This window comes from Ascaphus truei, chromosome 5 (genome assembly GCF_040206685.1).
Source record: "Ascaphus truei isolate aAscTru1 chromosome 5, aAscTru1.hap1, whole genome shotgun sequence".
Lineage (NCBI taxonomy): Eukaryota > Metazoa > Chordata > Amphibia > Anura > Ascaphidae > Ascaphus > Ascaphus truei.
In genome coordinates this window covers 120,798,117-120,824,044 of record NC_134487.1, presented here as the reverse complement: position 1 = coordinate 120,824,044, position 25,928 = coordinate 120,798,117, and the positions used below count along the sequence as shown (strand labels likewise).

General features: G+C 42.8%; 1 protein-coding gene across 1 annotated transcript in view; it reads left to right on the top strand.

Annotated features, from left to right (window-relative positions):
* The window catches only part of LOC142495286 (dynein axonemal heavy chain 3-like), a 1,152,169-nt gene that overhangs the window by 790,164 nt on the left and 336,077 nt on the right, over positions 1-25,928 (top strand). Inside the window, exons 44-45 of the mRNA XM_075600542.1 lie at positions 14,374-14,487; positions 19,191-19,340. Of these exons, the coding sequence (XP_075456657.1) occupies positions 14,374-14,487; positions 19,191-19,340 (264 nt within the window). The remainder of the gene's footprint in view (positions 1-14,373; positions 14,488-19,190; positions 19,341-25,928) is intronic.

Sequence of the window (25,928 nt, the reverse complement as noted above, 5' to 3'; positions counted from 1 at the left end):
TTTTTAGATAGGAAAGGTATACAGGGATATACCAAATAAGTATACATGGGAAGAATGTTGATCCAGGGAGTATCCGATTGCCAATTCTTGGAGTCGGGAAGGAATTTATTTTCCCCCTTATGAGATCATTGGATGATATGACACTGGGTTTTTTTGTTTTCCTTCCTCTGGATAAAAAAGTAAGTAGAGATATATTATAAAGTATCTGTTGTCTAAATTTAGCATAGGTTGAACTTGATGGACGTATGCCTTCTTTCAACCTCATCTACTATGTAACTATGTAACCAAAGGTGGCTAATAGCACTTTTACCTATTAAAAAAAAAAATTAAAAATACAGTGAAATACATTAAAATAAATTTTAAAAAACATCCCCCCCAACACCAACACTTACAGTACAGTTATGGGCAAAATTACTATAATCCAGATATGGATAATAGTGCATTTGCTCCTTAAAAATAAAACCAGCCAGCATAAAGTCAATAAAACTTGCACTTACCCCTGCCATGAAGGCCGTCCTCATCCTCATCACGTCCATGTCCTCTGTTCGCAGCAACAGTACAATAAAAATATAATCTACTGGCCCCTAACCCCTTAATCACCCTCCACACCCTCATCCCATTGATTGGCACAGTGTAAAAGCATGCACATATAATATGGACATGCTTTGCCACTATAGCAATAAATGGGCAAACTAAAAAAAACTGGCACAAAACAAAACATATTACATAAAATATAACACATTACAAATGCAAAGAAACCAAATGATTGGAACAGTGGTAGATCATGCCCATATAATTTTGTATGACTGTCATAGTCAACCTAAAAAATAAACAAGCACCAAAAATACTAAATTAAATCAAACCAATCACCAAAAGAAACACACCAAAAATAAACAACAATAAAAAAGTAAACACCAAAAAAATACCATAAATAAATAAAAGCAAACAACAACAAAATACCAGAAATAAATATTGAAAACACCAGAAAAACATAATTAAAAAGCAAAACACCTAAAATAAACAAGAATTAGAAAAACAATCAACAAAGAAACAGAAGAATTATACAAAGCAATCAACAAAAATACATATAAAAGAAATAAAAACAAGCCTTTGTCAAAAAATGCATTGCTTGTCACTGAATGTATCTATAACCCTAAGGGGGCATAGATAAATACACTGGCAGTCAATGGGCAAGCAAAAAAAACATAAATGTAAAAATACAATCAAAATACCTGAAAAAATTAAATGACATACATTCAATATTTTTCTTAGCTTTAGATGTCTTCACCCTCCAATTCCCGGTGTATCAGGAAGCTCTCCATCAGTGGCACCCCCCCAGTTTGCTCAACCTTGCTGTACTCCAAGTGTTGGTTGGGGTTGTTGGGGGTAGAAGAGGTGGGTATTATGGTTGTTGTGTTTTTTTATGTTTATTGGGGTAGAGGGATTGGATTAAGGGGTTATTTGCCCCAAGGATGGGTGGTTAGGCCTACTGGGTGGGTAGTGAAGGGGTTAACCACTCCCTCAACCTTCCCGGCAGGCCTAACCACCCACCCTGGGGCAACTACCCCCTTCATCAACCCCTTCTGCCCCTAATAAAAAGGCTATTCAAGTTTAACTCCTTCATTGCCTTAACGGCTAGCTGCTAAGGTAAAGAAAAAGCATGAATGACTGGAAATAAATAAAAGCAGGGTAATTACCTGTTTTGGATTGTAGCTTCTGATGTGCCCGATTGGGGGAAATCCCTTATATCCGTCTCTGCTGTCCTCTGAGCTGTCCTGGGTCTGAGTGGATGGGGAGCGGATATTACTATTGTGATGTCATTCCCTTCACTCATTGTTGGAGTCCCGGTGGTTGGCGTTCTCCTCCATTTCCGCCATACCTGAAGGGGTGTCAGAGCATGATGACCCAGACGTGACTATTTCCTGTTACACTGGATAGGGATAGGATGGCACAATGGCAGAAAGGACCATTACAACAAATTATGATAGTGTGTGAGAAACCCCATGTCTGCATTAAGTCTACTTGTTTTGGTGTCAAAGAGTCTTATCATTCTGAGCTCAAATGTTTTCCATTCTTGGGTGCGTTTCAACATTCCATTGAGAATTTTGATTTTTAAATCATTTATGGAATGATCTGGTAGTGAGAAATAATGTCCCACTGCTGAGCAGTATCTTCCTTCTTCGTGGTGTAGTATAGAGTGTCTGTGCATATCCATTCTGCCTTGAAGTTTTGGGCTGGTTTCCCCAATGTTGCATCCTTGGTCACATTTGTTACATTGAATCATATAAACCATATTCCTGGATGTGCAGCTGTATGATCCTTTAACATTGAGTGTTCCATTGTAGTGACTGGCTGTGGGATCTTGGCATATATGTTTGTAGAGTTTGCAATGTGGCACGGTTTTGTGCCATTATCAGTGTCTTTAAGTTCATTGTGAAGTTTTCTGTTGACTAATTTCTGTTTGAGGTTTGTTGGTTGCCGGAACGCAAGAATGGGAGGTTTGGGAAAGATTTCTTTTAATGTCACATCCTCTTCCAGCACGGGTTGCAGATATTTGATTATTTTCCGTATTCCCTCTAGGGTCGGATTGTATGTGGCCACTAGTGGTATGCGTGTGGTATGTTCTCTCTGTCTATATTGTAGTAGGTGTTCTCGTGGAGCTTTTAGTTCAGATGTAATAGTTCTGGCAATGGTCTTTGGTTGGTATCCCATTTGTCTGAACGATTTGGTCAGGGTTGTGAGATGCCTTTTTCTGTCTTCAGTGTCAGAGCATATGCAGTGGTATCTTACAGCCTGGCTGTGTATGATACCTTGTTTTGTATGAGTGGGATGGAAGCTGGAGGTGTGGAGGTAACTGCATCTGTCTGTATGTTTCTTGTATACAGATGTGTGTAGTTTGCCATATTTCAGTGTTACTGGTATGTCTAGAAAATTTACTAGGGTTGCAGAATAATTCATTTTGAGTTTAATTGATGGATGGAATGAGTACAGGGACTCATGGAATTGTTGTAGGTTTCCGTCTCTTTCTGTCCATATTATAAACAGGTCATCAATGTATCTGTAGTATTTGTAGGGTTTGTGGGGGCATGTAGTTAGGAAGCTTTGTTCAAGATTTGCCATGAAAAGATTGGCATATTGCGGTGCCATCTTGGTACCCATTGCAGTACCCATTAGTTGTAGGTACATTTCCTTGTTGAAGCTGAAGTAGTTGTGTGTGAGGATGTATTCTATCAGTTTGGTAATTACATCAGCGCTGTATTTCTGATCCAGGGGAGATGTTGTAAGGAATTGCAAGCATGCCTCAAAACCATCCTTGTGGGGGTGTTGCTGTAAAGGGATTCTACATCCATGGTAACTAGCAGTGTGTTGGATGGTAGTTGGTTGATGTTGTTAAGGTTATTGAGAAAATCTGTGGTATCGTGTATGAAGCTGTTGGTGCTTCTGACAAAAAGTTTGAGGATATTCTCCACTAAGCCTGATATTTTTTCAGTGATTGTATCAGTACCTGTTATAATGGGTCTGCCGGGGTTTCCTGGTTTGTGGATTTTGGGAAGCATGTAGAAGACCCCAACTCCTGGGTTGTCAGGTATTAGTTGCTTCAATTGTGGTTGCAAGTGGTTAGGGAATGACTTGATGAGATTCATGAGTTGCTTTGTATATTCCTGGGTTGGATCATGAGTGAGTTTCTTGCAGTAGGTGTTGTCTGTGAGTTGTCTGTGGTCTTCTTCTATGTATTTATTTGTGCTCATAAGCACCACTGCATCGCCTTTATCTGCTTGTTTGATGGTGATGTTGTGGTTGTTTTGCAGTTCCTTTATTGCAGATCTCTCCAGGTGGGATAGGTTGTACATAGTTTCTTTCTGCTGAGCTGATGCTAGTGAGGAAACTTGCGCTCTGAAGCTCTGTATGTAGCCGTCAAGTTTGACGTTGCGTCCTGTTGGTGGTGTGAAATAGGTGCTCTTCTTGTTTTTCTACTCCGTCACTATGGGGCTGCTCTCTTTTTTGTGGAAAAATTCTTTCAGTTGTAGTGTCCTGAAGAATTCTTCTAGGTCTGAGTATAACTGTATTTGGATCAGTTTGGTGGTGGGACAGAATGTTAGTCTCTTGGAGAGAACAGTGTTTTCAGGTTTTGAGAGTTTATAATCAGACAGGTTTATAACTCCCTGGCAGGCTGTGTGTTCTTCTTGGTTGAAGGTGTGTATCTGTCTTGAAAAGTCAGTTGGGGTTTCTAGTTCTAAGTAGTTATCCTTCTTTTTGTTGGTTTGAAATCCCTTATGTTGTGTCCATGATCTGCAGTCATACTGAGAGAGGAGTTGTAGTTTCTTCTGTTTCTTCTTGATTAAGTTCCACTGTAGTCTCTTGTGCAGAGTTTGCATATCTTTTTCCAGTTTGTTGGTATTTGCACTGCTTTGCAATTGCAGGGTTTGGAGTTTTGTGCATTTTTGCCATCCTAATTTCTGTTTTTTTTTCTTCCATATAGTTGATGGATCAGTTGGTTCTCAGTTTCTCACTGGTGCTTTTGCAGAGTTCTTCAGCGTAATGTGAATTGTGTGTTGTTGCAAGTGGGTTTTTGATCTTCAGCCCATTTGGTATCCAGTTCCTTCTCTTGCATTCTGATGGGAAGTAGATATCGCTGTTAAGTTGTGATTCCTTTGTAATCAGTTTGGTCAGTGTCTTTTTCGTGCAGCTATGTGCGGTATCTTCCATCATGAATAAAACGGAAATAGCAGTGTTAGTCCAGTTTCCGTTATATATATATATATATTTACAGTGTTCGACAAACCTATACATTTGCACGACCCGGGCGAGTGGATTTAACTTCGTGGCGAGCTCCTATTGGCCCAAGCAGCACACGTGTGGTACTAGGTGGCGAGTAGATTTTTTTGTTCAGCGAGTAGATTTTTTGGTGATTTGTCGACCACTGTATATTTATATATAGCCCCTTTTCCCTGTGTCTAAGGGAAGTATGCTGCCATTACCTGTGGCTCACAGAAGGCCTGAGCCTCCGCAGCTGGGAGCCTGGGGTGAGCTCTCGTTCTCCTCGGTGCAGCGCCTCCACCTGAGAGGGATACCAGTGCAGTGGGATAACCCCTTTCAGGACCACTTGCAGTGAAATGATACACACACTAGTATATAACAATTGGTTTACTAACAATAGAATAACGATATACTGTAACAGTACCATACAATATAACACACACACAATACAATAATAACAACACTGGGTGATTATCCCCCAAAGTACCTAGGGTGCGTGGCACAAATACCCCTGGTGTCCTCCCCCAATGTGAAGCTGTCCCACCCACGTGTAGGGAGTAGTGCTACCCTTATTGACCGTTAGTGCACTTTACCTCCCTGGGGACTCCCGTACCTAGATACCGCTGAATGAGCAAAACGGATCCATCTGATCCCATGACATCTGCTGAAACATTTCTCTCTGGTCCGCATAGGCGTCCACCTCTTGAGGGAGCTCCAACTGGAGGGTGTCCCTTAATGTCTGTGAGAATGAGTGGCTCAGTGAGTAAAGACACTGACTGGCACTGAGTTTGGAGCAGGGGAACCTGGTTAAATTCCCGGTTTCAGCTCCCTGTGCCCTTGGGCAAGTCACTTTATCTCTCTGTGCCTCAGGCACCAAAAACATAGATTGTAAGCTCCACGAAGCAGGGACCTGTGCCTGCAAAATGTCTTTGTAAAGCACTACATAAAACTAACAGCGCTATACAAGAACATGCTATTATTATTATTATTAGTTGCCTGTGGTCTGATCTCAAACCGCAGGCTGCAACTCACCGCGTGGCATCTATTCAGTGGTGCTACACCTTACACTATAAGACTAAAGGGTAGCGTCCCTGTCTGGGGGCTTCCCTATAGCAGCCACAATCTAAATGGTGACTTAGGACTTAGCTGGGACCTAAGGGACAAACCTAGTCCTAGTCAAGGGGAGCACCGCTCCCTAGACACTACCTCAACGGTTCTCTCCTTCCAACTGACAGTAACTGGCAGCAACTCCAGCAACTGCCTGTAACTGCCAAAATGTGTCAACATTCTACCTGCATGTCCCTCAGGCTCCTGGGACATGTAGTCCCTTGCGGAGCCTCTCCTAAGGTAGCCACCACAACTCTGGGACTGTGCATGTGCAAAGACTCCACTGCACATCCCTAAACCTAAAATTGGTTCTCGACTTTCTGCGCATACTCACGGTTGCATTTGCACATGCGCAAACAACAAGATGGCGGCCCCCGCTTGCTGGGTACGGCATGGAGCTCCGCCACTCCCATACACCGCAGCCGCCACCCTCCCCAGCACCGGAGGTAAGAGGGGACATGGCTACATATATATATATATAATCAAAAACGAATAGACGATACCGTTCCGTGGCTAACAAAATGCTTTGTTTTTGCGAGCTTTCGAGATGCACTGAGTATTTCAGTGTATCTCAAGAGCTTGTACAAATAAAAGCATTTGGTTAGCCACAGAACGGTATCGTCTATTCATTTTTTATTATTAAGCTCGGCAAACACGGTACAGATACATATATATATATGTATATGTCTAAATAATCCTTAGAATGTGTGACTATTAAAAGTGGTAATTGATAAAACGTACTTTTTGTCTATTCTCCTTTTAGGTATTCTAATTCTTTACTTCAGGTACCTGTCCGTTGATAAAGGGGCTTGGTTTTTGGGATCAATAAAAATAACAATGTCCCCAAGCCAATTATAATATACCCTTAATGGATGTCAAATCGCAAACATTAAAGTATTGGTAAAGTATTGCCAAAGGCAGTTCCTAGGATATGTCAGGGTAGAGAGAAGTATATTACCCCCTAAACCAACCTCCATGGAGGAGGAAAGTGTAGTAAATATTGTTTGATGCAGAGGCATGGGTGAAGGTGGAAAATAGTGAGGTTAAGATTCTCTCTGGAACCAGCGACTGTTCTTCAAAACCTACCTCTTTTGCGCAGTTCCTGCGGAGTCTAAGGAATTGGCCATAAGCAATGTTATTCTTCCAAGAGGGTAAGTGGTTATTTCTAGCATCCAGATAGCTGTTCGCATCAGAAGGTTTAAAGAATGTTTTGGTGCATATATTCCCGTTTTCGCTATAAAGGACTAAATGGTTTATTCACTCTGCACAGCACAGTTACACAGAAGTCTTCTGCCGGATGCAGTACTCTCAGCTATCACTGAATCATGGTCCCTGGACCGTCACTACAGGCCAGGGGCACCTGCAGCCATCCTAGCTCTTCCCCACCTCCCTAGCGGAGCTAGAGGTATGGTCCACACTCACTCTCCCCCAGAGGGAAGAGCACAAGGGAAGGCCCCAATCTCAGGCTCCCAGTTGTGTGACCTGCCTTCCTCAAGTGCAGGAGGGAACAACCACTAACGTTAGGGCGGGCCTGCCCTTAAGTACAGCCAGATGGCGGGCACCCCGTTGTCCCAGCTACAACAGGATGTACCACCCCCTGCTGTCACTCAAGTGCAGTACCAAAATGGGGAAAACCCCATAACAACTACTGGCAACCTGATTGTACCATGGTTTACTGCCAGCCCAAGGGCAGAATAGTAGCCATCAGGTGACCTGGCTACATACAACTGACGAATGCTAATAAAATTAAGAAGGTTCTCTGTCTCTCTCTCTAAATCCATCTGGGAATGGATTTTCATTGCCTGTGGAAAAAAAAATCTGCAATTGCAGATGTCACTTTTGAAGAGTAATCCGTGGATCAAAGGAACAGCTGGATTTGAGGCGTATCCAAATTCGCTAAAAAATCGCCATCTCTTCCAGTGACTTCAGTGAAGGAAGACAGAGACAAAATTAAATAATAAAAATGAAATGATCTAACAGAGAAATCAATTTTATTATTTCACCAAACCAAATCTTCAGAACATGATGAAAACTGTGATTTTTAAGATCATTCTTGGATATGTGACTTTTGTCATTTTTAATTACAGGCAGTCCTCGTTTTACAACGCTTCGTTTTACAACGAATGGCTTATCCAACGCTATGCAATGCATACCAATGTTCATTTTAACAACGCCAAAACGGCTTATCCAACGCTCTTACAACGCTTTCCAAAGTTGTTTATGTGTATATAATATATATATTATACTATATTATACTATATAATATATTATATATATACTACAGTATATACACTATATAATTTATGTGTGTGCTGCCTATCTTATTGTCTGCGTAAAATATTTGGTGTATTTTAGCATTAAAAATGTCTTCAGGAACGGAACCTTTCATTTAAACAGTGTTCCTATAGGAAAACGTGTTTCGCTTTACAACGTTTCGCTATCCAATGCCATTTTGAGTAACGCATTGTGTCGGATAACCGAGGACTGCCTGTATATGATATTATACTGTATGTGTGAGAGTAAAATTAAAAGATTTTATAAAATCAGCCTACTCATTATATATATAATGATGGTTTCATGTCGCTGGATACTGTAGGGTGGCAATTCATGTGTTAATCTTTTTTGAGTAGCAAAAACAAGGGTCATACAAAAACAAAAAACATAAAATAGTATAACTGCCAAAATATTTTGCAGTGACTGGGAGCCATTTAATAACTTTACCAACTTTAGGTAATACACACACACTGCAGCTGCTCTTTTTTTCCTTTGGATACAGTCTTAATCAACCTTTGGATCTTGATCAACCTTACATGCCCATCTGGGCATCTGTTTTAAAGTATGATGGCTGATGTATTGTTAAAGGCTGACATGGCTGAATTTCCTCTTTTGATATGGGTTGTCAGGGCTGAATTAACAAACACGCATAATCCCTGCAAGCTCTGAACACAATACCCACCCCACATATATACATACATACATACATACATACATAGGTACATACGTAGCCATGGCTGGTTCTGGCTATACTTTTGCCCCCTGTCCTGTAAGTCCTGGTAGCTAAAGGCTGTGGCAGGCTATCATCTTGGGTGTTCCCCATCCTCAGATAGCCTCTCTGAATGATAGGGGTGGAGGTGGAATTTGGTCTGTGTGCAGCCAATCTGGGTGCAGACCTTGTGCCCTCCCCCTCTGCACTAGGGAAGAAGCCATTCCAAATTTTAGTCAGTCCAAGTCTCTCCCTCAAGGGAGTGAGACGTGCCTCAGCCCTGTCAGGGGGGCTGAAGAGAATACCAAGCAGGCTTGGGAGGCCTCAATTCTGCCTGGAGGCCTAGGGACCATCCAGAAGCCTGGGGCTTGAGAAAACATACTACTTCTGTTGTATAACATCTGCAGTGGAGGAATAAAGAAGCCCTTTTGTTTTATATACCCCTGCCTAAGTCTCAGTCTATTGGGTAGGGCTATGTTTGAGGACTTTCACAGTGGGGACTGTCTCCAGCCAGAGAAGAACACAGCCTGATGACATCCCAAAAGCATGTCCTGTTTCCTCATACCAACCCTCAGCATCTCCTGGAACCTAACAGGTATGAAACACCACCTCACCAGTAGCAAAAGGCCAGATCTCCCAGAGAGGGGGGGGATGCAGCGCTACAATTGGAGGCACTGCTGAGATGCATAACAGGGCAGGCTTTTATGTGCAGCAGCCGGCTAAGGAAGGGGGGAACCTCTCTCTGAGGCTACACCAGGGAGGGGGTTACCTGGACCCTTACCGGAAAAAGAGACTATGTTGGGGTACACCCTGAAGCTACTCCAGGGAGCGTGGGCACGCTTCATAAACACCCAGAGACTGTTGGGACACACCCAGATGGGAAATCCAGGGAGCGTGTACCCTCATAGCTGCCCAAAATGAAACTGTGCTTTGTTGGGGCGCACCCTGATGGGAAATCCAGGGAGCGTGGTAACCCTCACCATCTTTATTTCAAAATATGCTAATGAATGGGCCCTTGAGACATCGCCAGGGACCCTGTATACCTTTTGGCCTCATGGACTGTTTCATTGCTGCTCAAAATGGTTACTCCTGCACTTGGAGCTCACTGCATGTTCTCTGCACTCAAAATGGCATTCCTGCCTTAAAAACGGGGCCGTGTGGGCTTGCTGAAAAATTGCAAGTTATTTCTGCAAGCCGAGTTGCAAGCTTTCAGAGGCCAAGTTAAGCCCCTCCTACCACTGTGACTGGCTCAGGCGGAGCCGAGTCACGCCTTGATCTGTCATGCCCCTGCTCTATATTCCACATTGTGGAGAGGGCACCACAAAGGACCAATCGGAGGCTGTGCCTGTCCTGGGAGAAGCTGAACACAAGCTGCCCCACTTCAGTTCCACGGAGCTGAGCAAGTGACAAGAGCTACAGGGTACTACTGCTGATCTGCCTACACTACCTCGCCTACTAAAGAGATAATGTCCACACTGGAGATAGCCAATTTCCATCTGCCAGAAGGCTACCTGGTAGTCACCAAGAATGGACAGTGCCACCTGCGGTGCATCTGCCCACAATACCGGCTCCCCGGAGGCGGATCTAGGCCAAATGCACAGTGTCAGCACTGCAGGGCCTACTTCATGTGGCCTGCAAGCCCTGGGCCAGCCAACACTTTCCTACCAATCGACCGGGCCTCCAAACCAACCGGTGCAGCCCCTTCAGCTTTTCCTACCGCGGACGACATCGTGTGTCCGTGTGCCCTAGCCATTGCACCCGGATGCCCACGTGGTCCGGTTCCGGAGTCAGTGCCAACTGAGATGTCCCTGCCGGTTCCAGGACTGGAACCTGTGTCTGATGACAGGGAGGGTGAGTGGACTACCCTGTGGGTGTTGGGTGCTCTTCCCCTGGTGGTGCGGGAGCGGGTAAGCTCTGTGCCGATAGCCACCAGGGAGCGCGAGGTGCCCAGATGTCGTTCCCCAGAGGAGGTGTCCTTACCCTCCTCAGAAGATGATGCACACTGCCAGAGATCTGTGGAGAGACCATCACCTACTGGCAGCTTGAGCTGGAGTCCGGAATCCCGAGGCATCCCTCCGACAAGCCGGGTGCATCCGGAGCCCCGGTGGAGCCCCACGCCCGAGGAAGATGCCAGAGCTAGGAAAAACACACCTCTGGTGGATCCAGAGGATGTCTCCTACCTGCGGATCGGTGAGGCCCCATCTTCTTACTTCCGCCAGGATCCTGTTGCGGCCTACGTGGATGTGGAACCAGGCGGGGCCTTGTTCGGCACGAAGAGCGGTGATGCACTTCCGATGCTGCCAGCCTGTGGACCTCGAGAGATCGTCCCCCTGTCATGTAAGTCCTAGTAGCTGCAGGCTGTGGCAGGCTATCATCTTGGGTTTTCCCCATCCACAGACAGCATCTCTGAGTGAAAAGGGTGGAGGTGGAACTTGGTCTCTGGGCAGCCAATCTGGGTGCAGACCTTGTGCACTCCCCCTCTGATTTAGGGAGGAAGCCATTCCAAAATATAGTCAGTCCCAGTCTCTCCCTCAAGGGAGTGAGATGTGCCTCAGGCCCCTCAGGGGGGCTGAAGAGAATACCAAGTCGGCTTGGGAGGCCTCAATTTTGCCAGGAGGCCTAGGGACCATCCAGAAGCCTGGGCTTGAGAAAGCATATTACCTCTGTTGTATAACATCTGCCGTGGAGGAATAAAGAAGCCCTTTTGTTTTATATACCCCTGCCTAAGTCTCAGTCTATTGGGTAGGGGTATGTTTGAGGACTTTCACAGTGGGGACTGTCTCCAGCCTGCTGTGAATGGAGGCACTAGCACCAGAGAAGAACACAGCCTGATGACATCCAAAAAGCCTGTTCTCCTTCCCCATACCAACACTGACCCGCAGCATCTCCTGGAACCTAACAGGTATGAAGCACTAGATCACCGGTAGCAAAAGGCCAGATCTCCCAAGGGGGTGGGGGGGGGGGTTGGGTGGGGAGGATAGGGGGGGAAGCAGCGCTACATATGTATGTATATATATACACTACATAGGTGAGATGGGACAAGGGCTAAACAAGAGAATGAATCTGCATCGCCAAAGCATCACACGCAGAACAAGAGACAGTCCTGTCGGCAAACATTTCTCTGACTCTGGCCATAAGATGAACAATCTGAAGGTGGCCATACTCAAAGGTAATCTTAGAACACCGAAAGAGAGATGTTGCATGACTACAAATTTATGCCACTGTTTTGGGACACTTAGCAGTGGCCTAAACCGAGACCGCAGTTTCATGAGTCACTACTGACACAAGAGAACTCTCTTCCCATGAGCGCTTAAGGCCATGCCTATACATACTGCGCTATGTGTTTGCACACACAGCTGTCTCTTACACATACATATACTCTATGTAATTCCATCCCTACACTACCGACACACTTTATTAAAGTGTGGCCGGTACCGCAAGCCGGGAGATTTCCCGGCTTGCTAGTGGCCGCCCCTCGGCGTGCCGCGCGTCATAGACGCGCGGTCACGCGTCTTCGGGAGCGTGCGCCCCCTGCACGCGCGTCCAGGGGCTCCCCGAGGGAGCCCTGGTGTCCCGCGATCGCGGGACAGCGGCAGGGGGTTCCGGGGGACCCGGCGGACCCGGCAGCGGTAGGGAGAGCGCCCCGATCGGAGGGCGCTCTTCCGCTGCCTCGGAGCGCGCCCGTCACTCTCGGGCGCGCGCCAGGCTACTGCTGCGGCCAAGAACGGGCAAATGCTCGAATAAACTTGGCCGCAGCAGTATATACCAATAAGGACCACATAGTATCTACACACACTTTTAGTAATGCTACACCCTCTTACATTTCTACACCTGCCCACACCATTGGTATACACTCCCACTCCACACACACCTTTTGTAAAGCGCTGTATACACTGTGGGTGCTGTTTTAATTTATATTTACATACATACATACACACACATACACACTCTTATATCACTAACATTCAGGGACTATTTAACACCTCAAATCATAAATCGCATCCAGCACAGGGAGGAGGGATAGGTTTCAGTCACAGATAACATTCCAAGATGCACTGTTTTTAAGTTAAACCTTGCTTTATTTATTGTAACACCACTGGAAGAAGAGATAAGTGATCTCGAAAGCTCGAACAAATAAAAGCATTTCGTTAGCCACAGAACGGTATCGTCTATTTTATATATATATATATTTATAGCAACTGTAAATATTACTGTATGTTCATTTGCATGTCTTAGACAGGTCTGCAACCCTGTCTTTCACCATTATCGCCCAGCACACAGCACTTCCACTGCAGCAAGGGATTCTGGGAAATGACATGCAAATGAGCACACAGTGCCACCTTTTGTCTCAAGCTCATATTACACGAGCAACCCTTAAGCCAATGCATGCTATTAGTTTATACTTTTGTTTGTTATTGTTTATACTTATTTACGGATATTTACCTTATATATAAAAGCTTGTGAATAATGACTGCATCTTAGAAGTACAAAGCTTTTATTGGTATTCTGTGCTACTTTGAAGTCAATAACAGAACAGAGAAATGGAGGTGGCCCTACATCAGTCTTTACTATCTGTTCATTTCACCATTAGTGACCTTAACCTCTTTCTTCAGTGCTGCTACAGTAGTTGTGATGGAACTTGATACAAATTGAATTTATTCCTTGATAACAATTTTCTGTGGTCTATATGTAAAGAAATAATGTTTTTCTTTAATGACATATTAATGTCCCTGCACTACAGCCTCCTAATTATGGTATAATAAGCCTCAAGGTACATTTAATATCAAGTGAATTGATAAATTGTTACATTTAATCTTCTGCGACATAATTCACACATTATACATTATATTTTGCTCATTTAAGTATGAGTAATACAGAGCTAGAGTGATGGTGGTTGATCAAATTCATTCATGTTTAATCTTCCAACTTAACACAGTTACCTTGAGGTTACCTTTGCTGCAAACAAAATAAAAGTGTGCCTCAGAAAATGTTCATACCACTCAGCTGCTTAAAGAAAATCACTATGTAGGTAGTTTGTTGCTCCTTTTTATCATTTACTTCATATTAAGCTTTCCATGTGCAGGTCATCAAACATCAACAGAGAGCTAGTCAAATTGGTACTTCGCCAGCACTGTAAAAGGCACATGATCAAAGGGCAGACATTAAGAGATGCTGGATTTTTACGTTTGAATTTTTTCTCACTCTCCTTGGCAAGTCAAGGACACTGCACATTATGGCAGCATGTTCATATTCATTCTATAAAAATAGTATTTTTAGAGCAGAGTATTTTTTTCACAAATAGGTGCATTTAACTTAAGTAAAAATTTTTTTTTTTTAAAGCTGAAATGCTGTTTGATTTCATGACATTGTGTGTGCTGTTATCTTACTGCACTCAGTGCTATGTTTTAAGATTTGTATATCACTCATTGGTGAAAGGGCGCATACTAGACTATTTTAGATGCAAACAGATGTACATTTTCTTTTCACTACACTAATAACAGTCTCTTTGGGTTTTTTTTCTACAGATATTGGTGTGGGCCACGATGGATGTGTACAGACAAGTGTCAGTGGCTTTTCTTCCTATGCCTTCAAAATCTCACTACGTATTCAGTTTAAGGGATTTTTCTAGAGTTATCCAGGTAATAAAGTCTAGAAATTAATCTGATTACTGTGAAATGAGAATCACACATTTGCACATCTATTCCAAATCCATTGATAAGCATTCCTTACTTTTTTTGTATATACATAAAGTATATTGACATATTTGACAATGTTTGGACCGGAGACTTTACCAGTGCAGGACTTTACCACTTACCACAGGTAGTAGTGGGTTCAAAGACAACTCCAACATAGACTCATATTCAATATGTTGTGAAGCTACTTCAATGTGCTGGAGAAGAGTTTAAATATATTCAAATGAATGGGACTAAATTCTTCTCCATCATAGGGAAGCAGCTTCACGGTATATTGAATAAGGGCAATAATGCAGACAGGAATTTGCAGTTACTGGTTGGCTAATATGCAGGGAGCTTCCCAGTACCATTATCCCAGCAGTAAACGTTTTTGGGGCCTATTCTAATAGGTTTGAAAACTTTGCTTCTACATCGCAAGGTTTGGCATGTTCCTGCCGAATGGTTTGTCATTTGAGTTATCATGGTATTCAGAAAGAATCTAAAACCTACTCAAATCGTTAGGTAGGAAAATGTCAAAAAAGATCGGTGTAGCAGAAAAGTCATCTCAGCTTTTCTAAGTTCTCACCCATACAATCTGCCCGCAGATCTACATAGAGAGCTGCACAGCTCTCACAGGCAATCGCATTATTTTTATTAAAATTTTTATACTAGTGTGCATGAGCATGGGGTCTTTGGAGCATTCATTTCAGGACCGGGGACACCCTGCACCCTGAGATACAGAGATGGGGTGCCGGTATCTCCTATGTATTTAAATGTCCCGCTCACATTCCACTGGCCATTTAAACTTTGCATGGGGATACCGACATCCCATAACGGGGCCTGGAACTAGGGAAGCAGGAGGTCCCCGGACCAGAAATCAACGCGGTTCTGCTCCGGAGACCCACTGCATAGAAACAAGAGTATTAAAATTTTAATAAAAACAGCTTCATTACCTTAGCGGCTAGTCACTAAAGTAATGATGGGGTTAAACCTGAACAGCTTGTTTATTGATGCAGAGGTGGTGGATGAAGGGGGTAGTTGCCCCAGGGTGGGTGGTTAGGCCTGCTGGGAAGGTGGCGGGCGTGGGTAACCCCTTCACTACCATAGTGGTGGGAACCGCTATAGCAGTGGGAACCTCTATGGTAATGAAGGGGTTAACCACTCCTGCTACCCACCCGGTAGGCCTAACCACCCACCCTTGGGGCAACTAACCGTTTCACCCAATACTTCTACCCCCAATAAAAATTAAAAAACATAACCCTACTACCCACCTCCTCTACCCCCAACACCCCCCCCCCCCCAACACATACAGTGCAATAATGGGCAAAATTACTATTGCCCAGATCTGGATAATAGCTCATTTACCCGTTCCAAATAAAACATTATCCAGCCAGCATAAAGTAAATAAAACTTGCACTTACCCATACCAGGATGAAGGCTGTCCTCATCACCACCCTCCGTTGGCAGGAACACAACAATAAAAAATACAATCTAATGGCCACTAACCCCTTAATCATCTTAGCGGATAGTAACCACTAAATTAATTAAGGGGTTAACCCCCCTCCCCTGCTACCCACCCGGGCGGCCTAACCACCCACCCTGAGGGAACTATCCCCACCCTCTACACATTGATTGGCACAGTGGTACATCATGCTCATATAATATGGGAATGATAAGCCACTACAGCAGTCAGTGTGCAACCTAAAAAAAACAACAACACCAAAAAGACACAGCAATAAAAGAAATACCCAAGTACCTAAACATCAGAACAAAAAAATAAATCAAGCACCTAAACACCAGAAGAATAAAAGAAATTAAAAGCCTAAACACCAGAAAAATAAAATTCAATATTTTTCTTACCTTTAGATGTCTTCACCCTCCGAATCCCGGTGTATCTAGAAGCTCACCATCCGCAACACCATCCTCTATGATCCTCAGCAGCAGGTAAAATCTTCTTTCTTCAATGTTCTTTCTTGAATCTTCTTTCTTCTATCTTCTTTATCTGTAATCCATAGGGAGGTGTCTCGTCGCTTCTTAAGCTAAAATGAGATGGAGCAGGCCTTATATAAGGCCTGTGATGACACATTTTAGGGTCAGATGATACAGCTCCAATCCGGTGACAGGCATTTTTTTTTTAAAGATGGGACGTCATCTCCAAGGGAGGTTTGTCACATCCTTAAACCAAAATGGCTGCGGACAACCCGATTGTACTTCAACCAATGTGACATGTTATATTTTTTTTAAAGGATGTGACATCATTATGTCACATCCTTTAAAAAAAAGGTTGCAATCACATGGTACAAGAACCAATGGATTGTGAGTGTACCACATGGTATATATCATAATTCCATTGGTTCCTGTACCACGTGATGGCAGCCTTTTTTTAAAAGGATGTGACATCATCCCTTAAAGTGATGTCATATCCTTTAAAAAAAAAATGGAATATGTAACATGGTACTTCAACCAATCGGATAGTCCCCAATCCGATTGGCTGTAGTACTATTTGATGGCAGCCATTTTGGTTTAAGGATGTGACATACCTCCCTAGGAGATGATGTCACATCCTTAAAAAAAATTAGATTGGAGCTGTATCATTTGACCCTAAATGTGATGTCACATGCCTTATATAAGGCCTGTCCATCTCATTTTAGCTTATGAAGCAAACGAGACAACATCTCCTTATGGCTTACAAGTAAAGAAGATAGAAGAAAGAACATTCAAGAAAGAACATTGAAGAAAGATGATTTTACCTGATGCTGAGGATCACGGAGGATGGCGTAGTGGATGGTGAGCTTCCAGATACACCGGGATTTGGAGGGTGAAGACATCTAAAAGGTAAGAAAAATATTGAATGTATGTAATTTTTGTTTTTCAGGTTTTTTGTATTGTATTTTTTTATTTGAAATGTTTTGCTTGACCATTGACTGCCAATTTATAGTATTTATCTGTGCCCCTTTAGGGTATAGGGAATGCATTTGGCAAATGGTTGTTTTTAATTAATTGTTATGTTTTATATTTGTTTTTTGTTTAGAGTTAGTTGCCCAAATCTTTGATAAAATCACAATTCCAGAGCTCCGATAATCTCATCGGAGCTACTAGAATAGCTGAAATTTATAAAAAAAACGCGCTATTTGGATTTTTGCAGCTCTCACTCGATGTGTTCGAGTAGGAGCCAGAAATCACGAAAAAAAATGCCTTCCCCGCACCATTTAACCAACTCATTGAGGCTTTCTGAATAGCTACCTCCAAATCCTCGAGGAGTTTATCGAATCTACTAGAATAGACCCCTTTATCTCAAATAATAAACTTTTGATGAAACTGTTTAAATTGTAAGTGTAGAACCGCTTCAGAACTGTGGTAGGACACCTCCTGGATCACAATCATTTAAGAAGAATGGGTTTACCGAGAGGATTGATGCTTTAAGACATTGGCCCTTATTCTATAAAGTGTTAGTAGCGCCATTATAGTGAATGGGGTTTTTCCTTGCAATGAAGCTGGGTTGGAGCAATTCGCACTTTACGGAATAAGGGCCATTGTTTCATGTTTGAGAGACCTCCATTTACTGTGGAACCAGTGAGACATGGACTTACTTTTCAATGTTTACCTGCGCGTATACAATAACCAAAGGACTTGTCTTTGAATAAAAATGTAAGAAAGTAGAATACTATGTTTTAGGTAGTATTACTAAGGCTGTGGCCCCGCTGCCTGTGCTGCACGCGCGTCTGCGAGGCAGGCGGCATGTGCAGCCGAGTCCCCCGATCTGCAGAGAGAAGCAGGGGGAAAGACAGGGAGAGGGCGTGACGGGGGAGTGACGGGGTTGCGACCGTGACATCACCCAGCAGGTTCGCCCTCATTGCTGAACCACCGGGGGGCGTGGCCGTGTGCACCATCAAGACTCCTGCTCTAAATTTTCTTGAGAGCAGGAGTTTCTGTCAGCGCAGCGCAGTGCCCCCCCCCCCCCTCACAGCGGGTCAGCCCCATTGTGGGGCGGCTTTTTCCTTGCAGCGTCCGCCACAGTAGTGTGGTTGAATTTGTATTGGTCACTTTTTTTGATGACTGATCCACTGATATTAATGTTTTAAAATGGCTAGAAGACCCATGAGGGTTATTTTACAAGTACATATTAAATATTCCTACTGCATTATATCATCAGAAATGCTACATTAGAAACACAGTTTGTAAGCTGAAACAAACACACACATAAAAGTTTATGGATATAAATGCAAAAAGAGTAAATATGTGCATTAATCAAACACTACCGATGCAATGGAAAATTGAGGCACACAAATATTGAAAGAAAAACGAATCAAACACACTTTATTAAACATTAAGCCTAGCTTAAAGTTCGCTCAAGAGCATAGTACTGTAATCTCCAAGTAGCTACAGTACAGGCAGTACTTAAAATATCAGCATTCAGCAACGGTCCAACAATTGCACAATTAGTTAGTCGAGGAAATTATATCCTACAAAGATCCTCAGTGAGCGAAGATGGTATCACAACATTTCAAACATAATTCAGAGCCCCTCTTTACATTTTGTTGACATTCAGTATCACAGAGATGTTTTATTTATTTTTTGAATGTTTAAGATCTCTTTAAATATTTAATTGCACATAAGTAAATGAACTTACTAATTTATTATAGCTATGAACTCTCACCTTTTTTGCTTAGGGAATTGTTCTTTTGAAACCTGGACAAGTACCGCAGAGTACTGAAGGAGCTCAGAAATTAATGAGACTTTGGATTCATGAGGTCTACAGAGTCTTTTGTGATAGATTTGTCAGCAGTCAAGACAAAAAGATGTTTTTCCAGATTGTAAAGGTATATTTTTCCAATGTTTTTAATCATGTACATTTTATAATGTGCTATATATGCTGTACTATAATGCATTATGTAAACATGGTCCACCTATCCATTTCCATTTAGTCACTTTACTTGAAATTAAATGTTATATTTATCAAGGCAATTTTGGGACAAAACCTTTTGCCTTCCATCAGTGTATCACCTTGAGACTTTGGAAGTGTCAGTAAGAGGAGTTGGGGAGTTGGGGAGGAGTTATGTGCTGTACATATTATAATGAGATCTATTAAATTCTATTAAATTCTGTAGCTCTGTGCGTCGTTTTTTCACTTTCATTCTGATTTTAAATAAAGTTTGAAGAACCATTAACTTAGGAATCCCTGACAAAGCTAGTTCTCTAGCGAAACGCGTCAAATCGAGGCAGATATCAAGACACGTGGAAGAAAGATGCCGAGCTGTTTGTTGCTTCCTGCAGCCGCAATCAGGAGCACCTGTGGCAGAGAGTCTCTACTCCAAACCTAAGCGCGGTTCCTGGAGAGGAAGGGTCGGTGAGATCATCACATGCCTGTACCTTTGAGTCTTTATTGCCTGATATTGTTTTATACTCTGTAAGTGAGCACTTGTGAAGTGTTTTTTAACTAATTAAATTGTTGCACAGTTCGCGCTATGGTCTGTTTTCGTTCTCTGCTGTAGTGCACCCTATCCATTCCATCCTGGTCCCCAGACGCTCCTCAACGTGGGACTACTGTTCGTGTACACTTTATGTGTGAAATGCTTTTACTCAATTTCTGCATGTGAGTATAATCTTTGCAGAATTTCATAGGAATATCATTTTGTGCTTTACAGTTCTGTACTCTTTTTGTGATTTCTTCTTTTTTACATGTGCACGGTGTCCCACTCCCTTGTCACCTCCACCCATCACGTCCCCAGGGGAAATGAAGACTTTCCCATCTTGTCTAGGTTGAGTGGGTATCCTTTGATCACTTATTCTAGTTCTATTACTTATGATATTTGTACTTCTTTGGGTTCATTCATTGTAGTGAGCCCTGGCTACCTGGCTGATAGAGGGTGTCACGATTTTACTGTTTTTCTCTTGAATTTGTTTCTTTAGTTTGGCACTATCTCTTCTTGAGCACCAATCCTGGTTATTTTCTTGCCACTGTATCGCATGAGACCTCTGCAACACTAAAACTTACCGGGACTCAGATGCGTCTCCATGGCAATGTGACGTCACCGGCGTCAAATGACGCAGCGGGTCATGTGGCCTGACATCACAAGACCCCACAGCATCATTTGACGCTGCTGCCTAGTAGGAGAGGGGGCGCAAGACCGGGGGAGTCCAGGCAGGCAGCGCAAAAGTTTGCACTCCCAAGGCTTAACTCATCCCCTTTTTAAAGCACATAAAGTCCTTCTATTTTCTTCAACTTTATTGAGTAGGGTTAACAGAATTATAAAAGTACTAGCATGCAGTTTGTGGTAGGAAATGTCTCTTGTGAGGAGAGATATTCTAATTGGCTTTGTTAACAGGGAAAGTGCTTCTCTGAGGGGAAGGTAAAAAGGAATCCCTTTCTAAGGGAGCAGTGGAAGATGTCTACTCACTTTGGCTGCTGTTGAAAAGAGAGAGCACACTTCCTTTCCAGACAGGAGAAGCCAAGGGGCATAACAAAATACAAAGAATGGCAGGGGGAGAGGGCTAAACCAAACTCAATTATGAACATTGGGAGGTTACCAGGGCAACTGACTAGTGGCATGTGGAAAAAGTAATAAGTAACTATGATGTTGCAATATACACAAGAGCACTGGCTGCTTGGAACAGTGAAAACATGAAACTTTCCCTTGGGAGAGCTGGCAGTGTGAAAGCAGAAAAAAGATATAGAAAATATACAAACCTTTTCCAGGACAACCTTCTTGCTGCTAGAAGGGATAGCAATGCGGGTAAAGCACTATTGACTTTAGAATGCTGTCCTCATACTAAGTTCCTTATACTAAGTAACTCATTACTAAGCTCCGATGCGGGTTATTGCACTGTAATACCGCGTAATTGACATTGAGTGAATCTTCCCCATTGTGCTGAAGTTTTGACTCCTCTAATAATACTATGTATTCCGTCCATGTGTAGCTAGGATATAAACAATTTCAATCCGCTCGTCAACTCATCACAGCTCGTCCTTCCAATATCATCCTGCTTACAGTAACACTTTAACATCTTTACACATTTCGGACACCAACATGAGTGTTCTTATACAGAATACAGACCTTTTGAAAGTACACAGGTCTCTTCTTCCATGTACACTTGTGTAACATGGTTAGTCAACTCTGCCTGTCTCTTCCACCTGTCATGTAAGTCCTTAGCAGTCTAAGCTGTGACAGGCGATTCTGTGGGCTTGTGATCTTCCCCTCCCCCTCATGCTCCTCTCTGAGTGACGAAGTGTGCTGGTGACTCATGGCCTGTGTATAGCCTATCAGGTCTAGGTACAGACCCTGAACCCTCCCCTTCTTGTTCCTCAGAGAGGCAGTGCTAAATTTAGTTCAGTTCTCTTCCACCCTTCCAACCGAGTGGAGGCGTCGGGCTTGTCTCTTCTCCCTGTGGGAGAAAGGGGCCGGCCAAGCCCTCATGGCTGGCTTGCTCAGGAAGATCTTAAGCTCCACACTATGAAAGCCAGCACCATACAGAGGCCTGGGATCCTCTGATGACCCTATACACCGCTGTAAGGAAGATCTGCAGTGACTGCTGAATAAAGACCCCTTTGTTTTCATCATACTCCTGTCTGAGTGGCAGTCCCTGGGCAGGAGGAAAGAAGTGTGCTTTAGTGGGGACTGATCTCTGGGCACCCTGGAGCCCACTACAGCTGGAGGCGCTAAGCACCCTGAGGAACCAAAGAGGACATCAAAAGCGTGTCCTGGTCTCCTTACCATCGCAGACAACTCATCTTTCCTGAGCCTCACAGGTATGTGCACCACAAACAGCTGTAGGCACAACAAGTATCTTCTAGAGGGTGGGGGTACATGTGCTACACTTGAAAAAAAAATTGTGAAGATTCAAAAGCTCTGTACTATTGAATGTCATTTATGAGACAATCTGTTGCAAATCTACACTTCTTCACAACCAATATTGCTACTAGCACTTTGTACTACAGTATGACAAAATGACAAGAAAAATACTAAGCATTTATAAAGCCAAGTGTGAATCTAGAATATAGAAGTGCAAATCCATACTGCAGATGTTTGAATGGCAAAAGTGGAAGATAAAATCAGTACAAAATGCACTCACAAGTGTACAGTATGTGTGAATATCAACATAAAACAGTGTACTCTTGTGTACTGTATAAGAACTACCCAGTCTGTGGGGAGTGTACTGCTACATTCTGGTGCTGCTGGCTGCGTTTCAGTGGCCAATTGGGATCTCCCGTGGGCCTCACCTGACTCAGCAATGGTACTTCTGGGTCTGATACAGGATATATGCAGTGCCAAAGTTCCTTCTACTGCACATTTCTCAGTACACAACCGCCTTGTCAGTAACATTAAAAGATGTATATCTAACATTGCATAAATCTCTGTTATTATCCCCATTTTCTGAACTATTCAGGATACAAGGATGATACCAAAACATATAATTTTTCTAACTTTTTACAGATTTTATAGTCTCATTTTAACTTGTCTGAAAAGAAATGTAAAGCCTATTTTGAAGCAAAGGGAATACCTGCTTATTCAAGGAATGCCTACTTAAACATGGCAGTTTCAGGACTCAATGCCCAAAATAATAGGAGCTGTCCAGTATCAAGTAGATAGCTGCATCCGTTAATGTGAAGCGTTGCATTAACACTTGTGCAAGAATTAACGCACGTCCATTGAAACAAATGGTAACGCGTGCAATATTTATCAAAATATTTGTGAGCTCCTAAAAGATTTTTAATGGATGTAATAATACCTGCTACCGTACATGACTAGCTTTACACCAAAACCATGAAACCATATTTTTGCTGCCCAGAGAAATCACAAATTTTACACCCTGCTGCCCAAGAAAACCATTAATTGCTTATTCTGCTTTGCTCTTTCTTTCAGAATACATCTGTTCATTCACACAGAAATTTTAATGGCCTTATCAACTGTGTGTAGGAGTTAGGTATTTTACTGTCTAAATGACAGGAAGAAAAGGTTGAATCACACAACATCTGCAGTGGAAACCTATTTACTGTTGTTAGCGGCATGTGACCTTTAACTTGAAATGAAAATGCCCTCTGATTTACTATTGTGTGTGGTTGAGAAGAAATCATAAACCCAGCCTGGTTTAATGCATCTGACTAAACTTTAAAGCTTTGAAGTCCTCAAAAGGTTTCAGGTATACTAGCCCAAAGACAATGTGGCCCAGAGTGGTGCGTAACTGACTTAACGAGGCGCTTACTTAGTCAATGATGTCCCGTTTATATGGGATTGTCCCTTATTTCATTGACTTGTCATGTTGTCCCGCAAAGGTCTGTCGGGATAAATAATTGTACCTTGGCGTGAAATGTCTGAACTTAAAATTACTTTAATGGAATCAGTCCTAAAAACGTAATAGATTTCTTCTTGAGTGTAATAGGTAACTTTTCCGCTAGATGTCGCCTTACTAAATTATTAAATTAATCAAATTTGGACACTGCCTGGTTATCTCATAATACCATGACACCCACCCCTAAAGGTGTTACTTTTTTCCCCACTTTCTTTGTGCAAGAGTGCAGAGATGATAAATACCAATATAACAGTTAAGTGGGATATACTGTACCGTTCAGCTTGAAGCATTTGCAAATGATTCATCATTCATTATGATATCACACTTTCATATTGGATTTCGGTGTCCCGTATTATAAAAACTTAAATGTCGCAATCATAGTCAGTCACCCTTTCAGCTGGAAAGGGCATTGGGTTAACTACTGAATGACGCCATTGCCTCTAACAACGCATATCCTCAAAGATAAATTAAACCTAATGTACGCATTTTAACTTCACGTTAGTTAAGTCATACCTTATGAAGTCTGTTTAGTAGAGTATCAAGTGACTAATATACAGATGTAGCATACTTTATTGCACCCATTAACGAGATGCATTGTGTTAATGCTGGCGCGTTATTTAACAGTAATACTATTGAAATCAATGGTTAAGGCGATGACAAGTGTTTTTTAATATGTAATTTTGTGTGTTAAGTCAAGTTAATGGGCTTAATGATATCTTCTACATCTGCACCTGTCCAAACACTCCTATAAAACTTGTGGAGGTATACCTGTGAACAAAACTTGTTAAAAAAACTGAACACAGTTGAGATACCTGAGAAAAATACTAATTTTACTCATTTGAATAGACTTTACATATCTAAATTTGCATATGTAACACCCATACCCCCACACCCCCTAAAGGGAGATTTGTAGGTCTTATTGTGTTAGGGTATTGTGGTGCTCACCTGTTGGTTCCCAGGAGGCTGAATTTCTGCGATGTAGTAGGGAGCTTGGGGTATAGAATTCATTTAGGGTGCAGTGCCTCCATCCTGTAGGGCTCTGCCATATGCAGGGGTTCATCCCCACAGGAACATACATAGAACAAAGTAATGATTCTGGAATGCCAGCAACAATTCAACCAGGTTTATTGGGGTTACCGCAGACACATCATATCTATTTCATGCAAGAGAGGTACAACCCCTCGACCCAATTTAACCCAGAATGATGCCAACTCGCAACTTGCATGGACTTCCATCTGCATACATCCTGGCCTAGGGGTATCATCCCTTCCCTGGGCAGGACAGGACTAGGCCTCCCAGGGGCTTGAGGCCCCTAGGCTAGTCTGGATATCTTCACCCACTAAGGGGCAAGGCAGGAACTCACCATCCCCCCTAGAGGGTCAGGCAGAACACACTCAAATTAGCATAGGAGTCCCCTTTTATACCAGGTGTGTATAAGCCTAAAATGGCTCCTAAGCCCCAGCAACTGGGCAGGACTACAAGAACAAACCCACCCACCTGCCATGGGACTCCAACTGTTTTCAGGCACGTGCCTGGAAACGGCAACAAAGTAACTTATGGCGGATGAGGCTTACATGCTATGCCATGTGAGAGGGGATTAACCCTAGCACTGCCTGCTGTTGTAATAGACTTATAGTAATAGGGCAGAGAAATATATATATATATAGCCAGGGGCTACATGGCTACACATATTTTCCAAAGTAAAGGATTAACACTGCAGTGGTTCTATTCAAAAGCATGGACCCCCGCCGCGTTAACCCTTCTGGCCAGCAAAACTTGCTGTGTGACAACACTTTCTTTATGTTTCATATGGTTTTTGTCTAGTGATGCAACCTTATATTTTTCTATTTAAGAATTAACTAATAAATTAATCATCATTTTTAATATTGGCATTGGGGTTTTTTGAGTGCTCTTTTTTCTTCTCACTCTTTTTCTTTCCTTTTTCAGCCTTTAAGTACTTCTCAGAAACATTGACTTTCTACTCTATAGCTTTGAGCCTATTGTACTTATTCTTCTCACTGTGGTCACTCAACTATGCTGTTACTCAGATGGCTGCCATCTTCTCTGCTTCCTTAAAGGCACTTACACAAAATGTACATACCTTGCCTATCTCCCACCAC